Raw genomic sequence first — 11537 nt, forward strand, 5'->3', positions numbered from 1 at the left:
GGTCCTTCTCGATGGGTATCCTTGTACATATCTCCTGCCCAATGCCGGTGTTCGCGGGGTGAAGTTTATTGGTTGAAGCTGTTACCTAAAGGGCAAACAAGCCAATTGGAGAACATGTCGAAGCAAATACAGAGGACCTCATTCGTTATCGGTGGTCGCGGAGTAGTGCACAGGCCCCTGTTCCAGCGGAAGGCGCGACCCTGAGGTAACAGACAAGACGAGACAGTGAGCCTGAGCCCCGCCGTCCGGGGCATAGCATCCCGCTAATCGATCACGCAATCGAGGGCGAGGATTCATACAAGCCAATCTGGTGGTCATTTGCGCTGCGTTTGGATGGAATTCGCTGCTTTTTTTGCTAGCTACCACCTAATAATGGCGCGGGGAAAAAATCGGCGAGTGGGAAGAGAAAAATAAGACGTGCGAATGAGCAAAGCGCAAGCCGAGGGACCGGACAGACGAGGGGCGTCTTCTAAGAGACTAAAGGCAAAAGGCAGGGCGTGTCTCGTCTCGTCTCGCTCCAGTTTACAAACTTCTTTCCTTTCCTTTTGGACGTTGAGAGAAAGAGGGAAGAAACCTTTTTTCTGATATCCATCATATCCTTAAGAAAAGGAAGAAAACCACTCAAGACCCCGGATCCCGCTCTGAGCGAGTCCTGTCATTGAGATTTCTTTCCTTTCTCTTCATCTCTCTTATACATCCTCCCCTCCTCCACCAAAGCAGCTTGTCTGCTCCGTTCACTTTAGAACAGTCCAAGCTCAATCATAATACCCCAACGAGATACAGACGAAGAAGGGAAGGGACATAATGGACGCTGCTACACAGCACCAGGTCAAGACTCCTGAGGAGGCCGGTGAGTTTCTTTCCATGTTGGATTTCCCAGATGCAGTGCATCCAATACTGGGATGCTGCATGGGTTGGAGATATAACCTGTCATTCTGCAAAGAGATGGATCTCAACCGGCGCAACGAAGACACTATTACAGACCAGAATGAACAAGAATATCAAACATTGTTGAATTGAGTTTGCACAACACCATCAGATCGCTAATACTCTACTCCTAGTGGCTCGAATTGCCTACCTCTCCAGCGATGTCATTGTCTCCGTCCAGCCTGCCATTGGCACCGATTCCGAGTTCTCCTCTCACCTGAACCGATACGCAGGTCGCAAGGACAGCAGCTTGGTCGCGCAGAGCGCTGATACAGTTCCTGAGGTGAGTTTGCTTCACGGCAATTTGCCCCTCCCAAGCGCTCTCCGAAAAATCTCCGGCCTCTTTTGAGGGTTTTGTGTGAACCGATGCCATATTCAAACCAGCCAAAAAAGGCAATGGTATATGGAAGCAAGGGATAGCTATACACGGATTTATCAGCAGAGCAATTGGGTGGTCGAACAACAGAATAAGCAGAACTAATCATGGCTCCAGATCATTCCCGTTCGACACAACACCGATCCTCTTCTATCAGTGTACACTCCTACACGAGCCGGCAAGCTTGTCTCAGTCACAACCACATCCACCATCCTTCTACCCTCCGTGTCACACCTATACAAGTTGGCCAACTACCCTGTTGTCCTACATGTCTCTCTTCAGCCTCGGACATTCCCCGATTACTCAGTCATCACCGCTATCCGTAACTCGGGATTCACATTTGTCCAGTCCGAGACCCTTCAGGAGGCACAGGATTTGGCTTTGACTGCTCACGCTCTTGCTATCCGAACTGGCAAGGGTGTTATTCACTTCTTTGCTCCTTCCACATCAGCAAACGACAAGCCCATTGGTGTAGAGGACGCTTCAGTCGTCCGCGACGTTCTCGATATTGAGAGTGTCCGCCGATACCAGGCTGGTTCCGCTCCCTCTTCGCAGACTGGAATCTACGCCGACGATGGCCACATCGCTGTCTCTTCAGACCACGATGCGCCAGCTACAACTGGTGCCGCCAGTGGCAACCTTACTGTGCCTCCCAGTGCCAACGCCTCCAAGGCACCCTCAGCCGGAACTTCAGTCAAGTCCAGCCAGGACAGCGAGTCCAGCACCCCTGTTGCGCCCTCATCGGTCGCCACAACAGTTGAGTCTGCACCTCCTCAGGTCACTTCTGAGGATATCTACAAGTCCGCCGGACGTATCTGGGCCCACCTCAAGACAGCCGTTGGCCGAGAGTACAGCGCTTTTGAGTACTCGGGTCCCCCTAATGCCGAGAATTGTCTTTTCATCTTCGGCTCTGATGCCGGTGCTTTCGCTCAAGCGATTGATGAGGCCAACACACAGGAGATCTTCGCCAACACTGCCATCCTTACCCCTCGCCTATACCGACCTTGGCTCGGTTCCAGACTGGTTGAGGCCATTCCTCGATCAGTTAAGCGCATCGCTGTGTTGGAGCAGATCCACCGCAAGACTACCAAGTGGGGTCCCCTCCTCATTGACGTCTTGACTTCCGTGAAGAGTGGTCCTGGTGGCGTTGAGGCTATTGTTGGTCACCAGCTTGGCTACATCGCCCCCGAAGTTGTCGTCCAGGCCCTGCGTGGTGTTCTCCAGAACCTTACTGCTGAGAAGCCCATCCAGAACCTCGAGGTTGGAAAGAAGGAGGCTTGGAAGGAGCCCACTGGTTACGATCTTAAGGCTCCTCAGCTTGAGACTGCCTACACCAAGATTCTTGACCAGCTTTTCGGTCAGCGAGCTTACGTTGCCAACGCTATCAAGTCTTCTACCACTGGTATCTCGCCCACTGTCTCTGCTAGCCCCGAGTTCGGTTTCGGTTCTCTTTTGGCTCGCAAGCAGCGTCGTGGCCAGTTTGTTTCTCAGGTCAAGGATGCTGCTACCAACGGTAGCTTCACCACCGAAGCCCCCAAGAGCTGGTTGGCGCGATGGGCTATGAACGCTGATGATGCCTCCAAGTCGACCGAGATTGCCGACGATGTCATCGCCAGACTCGAGACTGACGGTTCTCCCCTGGCCGCTCAGCTCCTTACTGCTAAGGGTCTTTTCCGAAAGGAGTCTCTTTGGCTGACTGGTTCTGATGCCTGGTCTTATGACCTGGGCAACTCTGGTGTTCACCACGTTCTTGCCTCCGGTGAGAATGTCAACATGCTCATCATTGACTCTACTCCTTACTCGGAGCGAGCTGCTGCTGATGCCAACCGCCGTAAGAAGGACATTGGTCTGTATGCCATGAACTTCGGCAACGTCTATGTTGCCTCCACCGCTGTCTACAGCTCGTACACTCAGGTTCTTCAGGCTCTTCTTGAGGCTGACAAGTTTGAGGGTCCCTCTGTCGTTCTCGCCTACCTCCCCTACTTCGGTGAGACCGACTCCCCTCTCACTGTTCTCCAGGAGACCAAGAAGGCCGTTGATACCGGATACTGGCCTCTGTACCGATGGAACCCCGAGAACGAGAAGAAGGGTGAGCCCAACTTCTCTCTCGACTCTGAGCTTATCAAGCAGGAGCTCAAGACGTTCCTCGCTCGTGACAACCAGCTCACTCAGCTGGCTTCCAAGGAGCCCAAGTTCGCTGCTGCTCTCGTCAAGGACTTTGGAAGCGAGGTCCGAGCTCAGCAGAAGAGAAAGGCCAAGGACGCTTATAACCAGCTCCTTGAGGGTCTTCTGGGCGCTCCTTTAACCGTTCTATATGCTTCCGACAACGGTAACTCTACCACTTTGGCCAAGCGATTGGCTAGCCGCGGTCGCGCTCGTGGCCTGAAGACCACTGTCCTGGCTATGGAGGACTATCCTCTTGAGGATCTTCCTACTGAGGAGAACATTGTCTTCATTACTTCCACTGCCGGTCAGGGTGAGTTCCCTCAGAACGGTCTGCCTTTCTGGGACGCTATCAAGGACAACACCGATCTTGATCTCGCTGCTGTCAACTACTCCATTTTCGGTCTTGGCGACAGCCACTACTGGCCCCGAAAGGAGGACAAGATCTACTACAACAAGCCTGCGAAAGATCTTGACCGTGTTCTGACCAACCTCGGCGGTAAGCACCTGATCGATATTGGACTTGGTGACGACCAGGACCCCGACAGCTTCCAGACTGGTTACAAGGAATGGGAGCCTAAGCTTTGGGCTGCCCTTGGCGTGGATAAGGTCGATGGCCTTCCTGACGAGCCCCCACCAATTACCAACGAAGACATCAAGGTGGCTTCCAACTACCTCCGTGGTACTATTGTCGAGGGTCTTAACGATACCTCTACTCTCGCTATCTCGGCCGCCGACCAGCAGCTTACCAAGTTCCACGGAACATACATGCAGGATGATCGTGATATCCGAGACGAGCGAAAGGCCCAGGGTCTTGAGCCCGCTTACTCTTTCATGATTCGATGCCGACTTCCTGGTGGTATTTCGACTCCTCAGCAGTGGGTCCAGATGGACGACATTGCCAACGAGCTCGGAAATGAGACCATGAAGCTCACCACCCGACAGACCTTCCAGTTCCACGGTGTCGTGAAGAGCAAGCTCAAGCCCGCCATGCAGGCTATCAACCGCGCTCTCATGACCACCATTGCTGCTTGTGGTGACGTGAACCGTAACGTCATGTGCAGTTCGCTCCCTACTCAGTCCAAGTACCACCGTGAGGTTTTCGCCTGCTCTCAGCTTATCAGCGACCATCTCCTGCCTTCAACCAGTGCCTACCACGAGATCTGGCTTACTGACGACGACAACAAGAAGACTCAAGTCGCTGGTGACGCCGTTCAGGACTTCGAGCCCCTTTACGGACCTACCTACCTGCCCCGAAAGTTCAAGATCACCATTGCCATTCCTCCTCACAACGACACTGATGTGTATGCTCACGACATTGGTCTGATCGCCATCAAGGGTGAAGATGGCAAACTTGCTGGTTTCAACGTCCTTGCCGGTGGTGGTATGGGTGCTACTCACAACAACAAGAAGACATACCCCCAGACTGGCCGCATGTTCGGCTTCTGTAAGACTGAGGATGTCCATATTGTTTGTGAGAAGATCATGCTCGTCCAGCGTGACAACGGTGATCGCAAGAACCGAAAGCACGCCCGTCTTAAGTACACCATCGACGACATGACCGTGCCTGTCTTCCGCAGCAAGGTTGAGGAGCTCTGGGGCAAGAAGTTCGAGAACGAGCGACCTTTCGAGTTCAAGAGCAACGTCGACACCTTTGGCTGGCAGAAGGATGAGCACGGTCTCAACCACTTCACCTTCTTCATCGAGAACGGTCGTATCGAGGATACCCCTGAGTTCCAGATGAAGACAGGTCTGCGCGAGATTGCCAAGTCCCTCAAGGGCGAGTCTGAGTTCCGTCTTACCGGTAACCAGCATCTGATCCTCAGCAACGTCGCTGACGAGCACCTTGACGATGTCAAGGAACTCATGAAGAAGTATAAGCTGGACAATGTTCAGTTCTCTGCCCTTCGTCTCAGCTCGTCTGCTTGTGTCGCTTTCCCTACTTGTGGTCTTGCCATGGCTGAGTCTGAGCGATACCTGCCTGTTCTCATTTCCAAGCTTGAGGGCTGCCTTGAGGAGAATGGTCTTCGCCAGGACTCCATCGTCATGCGTATGACTGGTTGCCCTAACGGTTGTGCTCGTCCTTGGTTGGCCGAGGTTGCTTTCGTCGGTAAGGCGTACGGTGCTTACAACATGTACCTTGGTGGTGGTTACCACGGCCAGCGCCTTAACAAGCTATATCGCCAGAGTATCAAGGAGGATGAGATCCTCGACATCATGAAGCCTCTCCTCAAGCGATACGCTCTCGAGCGAAACGAGGGTGAGCGCTTCGGTGACTTCTGCGTCCGCTCTGGTGTCATTGTTGCCACCACTGACGGCCAGAACTTCCACGACAACGTAAGTCAACTATAACAATATCCCGTCATAAAAGACATGAAGCTAACTCTCAAACTCAGGTCGCCGACGAAGAAGAGGATGATGAATAAATCATGACACAAAGAAGAAAAGATCAAACGAAAATTATGGTTATAGCATGGAACTGGGACGGAAAAAAAAGAAGTATGAAGGATCAATGTTGGGATGAACTTTGATATCATTGCTTTGTTGTTTTTTGTTTTTATTTTGCATAGCTTGATGTTGTATTAACTTGGCCGGCGCATCTGATAGGAACGCATTTATTCCATGTAGAAATACTCGCATTGACTCGATAAGCCTTTGCGTGAAACATCTAGATTGTCGAATTTCATAGAATTATTATTATCTCAACTTTATATTCAAGTTTGGTGAACATAAACCTGTGCTTTGTCTTTGAGGACTTGTGATTATTCTAATATCGATCGTATTCTAACACTGGGTATACACACATTCCTCCTACTATTTACATAAGTATCATTTCGAGAAGACAATTCCTTTCATATCCATTAAACAGAGTCTTCCGCCCAAAACATTCGTTTCCTTACAGTCATATCCGGTATCATATCCCTTTTCTCAAAAACTCATCTGCTGTATCGTTATACTCCCAACCAAAACAATTGGGACTGATTCGTCGTTTTCCCTGCAGGTGAAGTGTCAGTCAATACGCCAAAATACGCCCCATGCAGATGCCCATTTTTCTAAATGCATAATAAGAAAACGCAACGCAAATAGTCAAACAAGATGCGAACATCAATTGCGTAGGTTGCTTGACACGCTGCTCATCTTGTCGCTGACTCTGTCCTTCACGCCGCCAAACCATCGAGGGGCCTTGAGTGTCAAACGCACTCGGCCTTCGATTATCATATTGATCACATTAAGGATGGCAAAGGTGGTGGAACCGACGGCACGGAAGACAGCAAGGGCGGCGACCGACCAGAGAAGGAAGCGCAGGTAGTAGTTGTCGCCAATGCCTCTGGCACTGTAGATTTCAGACACAGCCATGCCGAGAATACCGTTGCCGATCATCCACGTGAGGACCAGGTAGGTTCGGACACTCTTGTAGTAATCCTCTTGCAATTGGGAATCGCTTGGGGGAGGCTCGGGGACTTCGAGACGATCGCGGAGGTTACGCAGAGCCTCATCGTATCCACTGTCGATATCGAGCTGTTCGCTGGGCATTTCCAGCTCGACAGTCTCACCCTTACCCACAGCACCGCCAAGATCAGTCTTCATGACGTTGTCACCCTTGGTACCCCAGGTAACGTCGTGAGTGTTGCAGAAGGCGTATACTTGCAGGGTGCAAATGTAACTGGGAAGAAGAATGAAGTACTGTGCCGAAGATGTGATCATGTGCCATGGATCCAGATACAACATTGACATGATAAAATACATGCCGATCGTCGATAATATAGATACAATCATGTTGGTAAAGACGTTGTCACCCATCTTTATGTCGTCGTCTTTGGATGTGAGTTGACGAATGATGATGTAGAATGTTGCAAACGTCGTGTACATCATGATGATACTGTAAATAATCATACTTGCAAGATACAGCTTCCTGGAACCTTGGGGTCGATTACCGAGCGAGAGGATGAACTGCGTTGATATGAGGAGGACACACGAGTACCGTAGAATGTGGAAGATGACAGTAGCAATATTATGCCCGAAAGGATCGATCTTCGGATCTGTCAAACCACCTGCGACGAAGTAGAAAGTGAGATAGAAGTTGGCCAGTGAGAAAAAGGTGAACATGAGCTGAATGAATTGGTACAGAAACTCCACGTGCAAGAGGATCTTGCGGGCGAAAGTATGATCTGTGAACCAAATCTGCTTGAAGTGGACGAGAGAGTAAACGGCAGCGAAGAAAGCACCGTTGAGCCATCGACGACGCTGAGAGATAAACTCGGGAACAGTATCTGATTTGCGTTAGCCAGGAAGTTGGGGTTGTTTTATACGGGGGTTTCTTACCAGGCACATCGGTTTCACCAGTACATCCCTTAACGTACTTGAGGACCCATCTTTCGTTACGTTTGGCAACCAACTCCCAACAGAGGATACGATCTTCAGCGAGGTACATGTTGGCAGTGAAGACATCAGCATGCTGGCCATGCAGAGTTTCACCCTTGAAATATTGACTGAGAGGACCATGGCCGGTCTCGTCATTCTGAAGCGCGTGGTATCGGTACGCACTCAGAGCACCAGGCAAGACAGTAATATAGCCAAAGACGGACTCAAGGGGCTTGTCAAGAATATTGGACATTTTGTACTCAAAATTCTGAGACGCAACGAGAGGGTTGAGTAGGTTGCGGCCGTATTTGCCCTTCATAGCCTTGATCTCTCCACAAGCGCCAGCGACGTTGGAGTCGGTATCGAAAGCCTTCCACAGATGGTACAGCGATGTACCACTGGGACGGGTACCAACATCTAGCAAGATGCAGACGTTGGGATTGAGAGCTTGGCCGAATGCGTTGAAGAACCAACGGTGCGAGTTGAGCTTACGCTGATTCTTTTCCTTGAGACAGAAAATCATCTGGCAAGGAACAATGCCCTTTTCAGCGCCCTTGAACTTGAGATCGGAGTCGAGAGAGACCTGGGTTGTGTATTCGTAAACGTGAGCCTGCACAGCACGGTTGTTGACGAAGTTCTTTGCGATACCGTGCTGGTAAACACCCATAGCAGCGAGAGCATCTAGGGTACGAGGGTGAATCTTTTCACGACCGTCTGAAACAATACAAACGACAATTTTCTGCCATCCAGTCTCACCCCAGGTACGAGAGCGTGTACGGGAACAGAAGTGTGAGATGTTCTTCATCACAGCGTGCATGGTTCGGGTGAAGCCGATCTCATCTTCGTTGTACATAGTGACACAGATAAACAGTTCTGTCTCTCTGACTGTCTTGCCAAAGGTTTGTCGCAATGTGTAGCCTCTTTCAACAAAGTCGTCAGGGTCACATGTGACAGCGGTATAACGCATGTGAGTGAACTCAACCTCACCGCGTCGTGGTAAGAAACTGTACAGAATTGTCGGGATCTTACACTCCAGCACCAGTTCACCGTTGATGAGCTGAACCTCTTTCCTCGCCATTTGAGGAGCACGAACACCTCTTCTTTCCTGGGCGCCGGATGGAGCAGGACCATAGTGCTCGAACTTGTCGTAGTCATCGGGGTCGCCTTCGTTTAGTGTGTCTTGAGACTCTGCTGACATGTAAGAGCTGCGGTCAACTGGATGAGGTCGGGCGTCGCTCAGGTCTGATTCAGGGCCGAAAACATCGTCGTCCATAGGATCGTGCAAGGGAATAGAGACAGTCGCATCATCTGCAAATGGTGGGACAGCTTGTCTTGAGCCGTGAAAAAGAGGCGCAGGAGGAAGAGGTCGTCGCGGACTGCCACCGTATCTCGATGAGGGTGTTCCAGGTCTGGGGCTTCCGTTCAAATCGGAGGGCTCATACATGTCGTGGTTTGGGGGCGGTCTCGAGAGATCGGATCTGGTGAAGTCAGACATACGAGACGAAGGTGTCCATGGTCGCTGAGGAGAGCCATATTCGCGCGTGTCATAGGACATGTAAGAACCTCCTCCTGGGGGGCCCAACGACGGAGCATCGTCGAAGATGGAACCGGATCTCGATGAGCGGACGCTAGGTTGATAGTTGAGGTTTCGAGGACTTCGGATACTGGGAACATGGTCATGTGAGTTTGGATTCTTTAAGCGACTGACTGGACGAGGAGGGACAGTTGGATTCGCCTCTAAGCCAAGGTGTTGGTGTTCTTTGTGGACCCTACGTCTCTCGCTAATCCCCTCGGGAATCTCTGGTAGATCCGTTGGCAGATCTGCGAAGGCGACGTGGACGCTATTTCTGTTCCTGTTCTGCAACTTTGCAGCTGAACCGCCATGAACTGGCGTGTTAGGCAACAGAGATTGGGATTCGGCAACGGAGCGTGAGTATGAAGGAGGGTTGGGTGAAGGTTGTTCTTGTTGGTTGTGAATGTTCGCTTGAGTGTTATCTTGCTGACCAGGTTCAGGCCTGAAGGCCCGTTCTCCTGCTTCTGAAGACATATTGAGATCTGTTTGTGAAGCAAACAATGGAGGGGGAATCTCTACTGGAGGGTTGAGAGGAGAAGGTGTTGACTTAGAGGGTGAAGGAGAGACAGAGGCAGAAGGAGAATTTGAAGATGCCGGGCGTGTAGGAGAGGTCTGAATCGGAATCTGATCCTGACTGGGGGATGAGGGTGGTACATACGTGTGAGGGTGAGGGTCGTAGTGTTCCTCTGATGTCAACAGTCTCACGGCAGCAGGACTGTAACCTGTAGGCGTGTGAAGGTCCTCGTCATCGTAGGGCGGGAGGCTGTAGTCCGGTGGGCGCGACATATTCGGATCCATTGTGTGAGGGAGGTTGGAATGCGGACACGGGTAGTTGCTTGCGACAACACGAGCCTGGCTGAACTATAGCAGAGTACAAAGCGAAGGATACCTTGTATCTCTACGGCCACTGCCGCTGAGAAAGATCCGAATCGCGTACTGAGCAGCTGCGAATGTCGGGCAAATTCGATGTCGATGGCGTCTTGTTCGGGTAGTAGTTGAACTTTGATATTAACGAGGCGTTGGTGTCTGTAAAGTCAATGGTCGGTGTAGGTTTAGTGTCACCGCTCACGAGTTCAAGACAAAAATCGCGAGGTTAAGGAAACAAACAGAAACAAGAGCGTTCCAGTTGAGGATACAATGCAATAATGAATGAATGTAAGATGTTCGGTTTATCTCTCCTTTTCTGAGACGTTGTCGTACAGCAAAGTTAACCAAGTCAGGTACGGAGTGAGCGGAGCGATCTGGCAAGGCAAGTGCGGGTACGGGTATGGGTATGTACATGAATTTGGTGGGGGAAGCTTAGCTGGCCAACCCAAACAAATTACGTCGTCCTGTTGGCACAGCAACGCATCCATCTCAGACTCGGACATTTGTGTCTTACAGGCACAATCACACAGTGACACACACACCCGCATTGTTTCATTGACTGGGAGATGGTGGGAGGACAGACAGCAATTGTGGAGGAAAGTTAATTATCTCTTGCATATCTTTAGTAATCCGTAAGTGGAGAGGCAATTCATCTTGTCTTTAGCACTATGTCCCGACTCAACTCTATCAAAGGTCATCAATATCTCTCTACTATTCTCAGGCAACTAAACTGAACTAAACTGAGCAGAACAGTAAAACAACAACAGTTGTCCACTTGCCAAGTCTGGCTACTGCTACATGTAAGATTGGTCATGATAACCCAGCAACAGAGATGCTCAGCCTTCCATAACCTGGTTCGGCGCTTACCACTTTCAAGTGGATATTCAACGGCCCCAATCCTAGACCCCAGGTCTGTAGTATATAAATAACAAGCAATCATAGACATACACGAACGTTGGTCCCGAGCTCACAAACCACCTTGTTCTCTGCAAAGCTTAACCAATTAACTCTACAACGCCACAGACATTCCATAAACAATAAAAACAATTGATCAATTTGGCTTTTGTTTTCGCTTGACAAGGAATAGAACTAGGAGGGTTTCAAGTGGGACCATTTCACCATCGACATGCTATACCCTGAAGCGAACCTAGTATTTAGCCACGAGGTCGGATCACGATCGAGAAAACAACAACCGAGGGTGAACGGACCTGGCTACCGACTTTTCCCAGTTTCAGTTTAAAGTGATTGATTGACGTGCTTGCTTGCTTG

The 11537-nt window shown here is 50.6% G+C and overlaps 2 protein-coding genes across 2 annotated transcripts; one reads left to right on the forward strand and one right to left on the reverse strand.

The window, feature by feature from the left end:
- Positions 1-804: 804 nt before the first annotated feature.
- FGSG_02482 (sulfite reductase subunit beta) lies at positions 805-6166 on the forward strand (the record flags this gene model as incomplete). Its single annotated transcript, XM_011320108.1, has 4 exons — positions 805-850; positions 1062-1210; positions 1421-5803; positions 5863-6166. The coding sequence occupies 4 exons, from the start codon at positions 805-807 to the stop codon at positions 5890-5892; spliced, it is 4608 nt and encodes a 1535-aa protein (XP_011318410.1). The 3' UTR covers positions 5893-6166.
- Positions 6167-6571: 405 nt separating this feature from the next.
- On the reverse strand, positions 6572-9101 carry FGSG_02483 (chitin synthase 2; the record flags this gene model as incomplete). Its single annotated transcript, XM_011320109.1, has 2 exons — positions 6572-7737; positions 7790-9101. 2 exons carry the CDS (start codon positions 9099-9101, stop codon positions 6572-6574), a joined length of 2478 nt encoding a protein of 825 aa, XP_011318411.1.
- Between the last annotated feature and the right edge of the window lie 2436 nt (positions 9102-11537).

Source organism: Fusarium graminearum, chromosome 1, assembly GCF_000240135.3.
Source record: "Fusarium graminearum PH-1 chromosome 1, whole genome shotgun sequence".
Classification (NCBI taxonomy): domain Eukaryota; kingdom Fungi; phylum Ascomycota; class Sordariomycetes; order Hypocreales; family Nectriaceae; genus Fusarium; species Fusarium graminearum.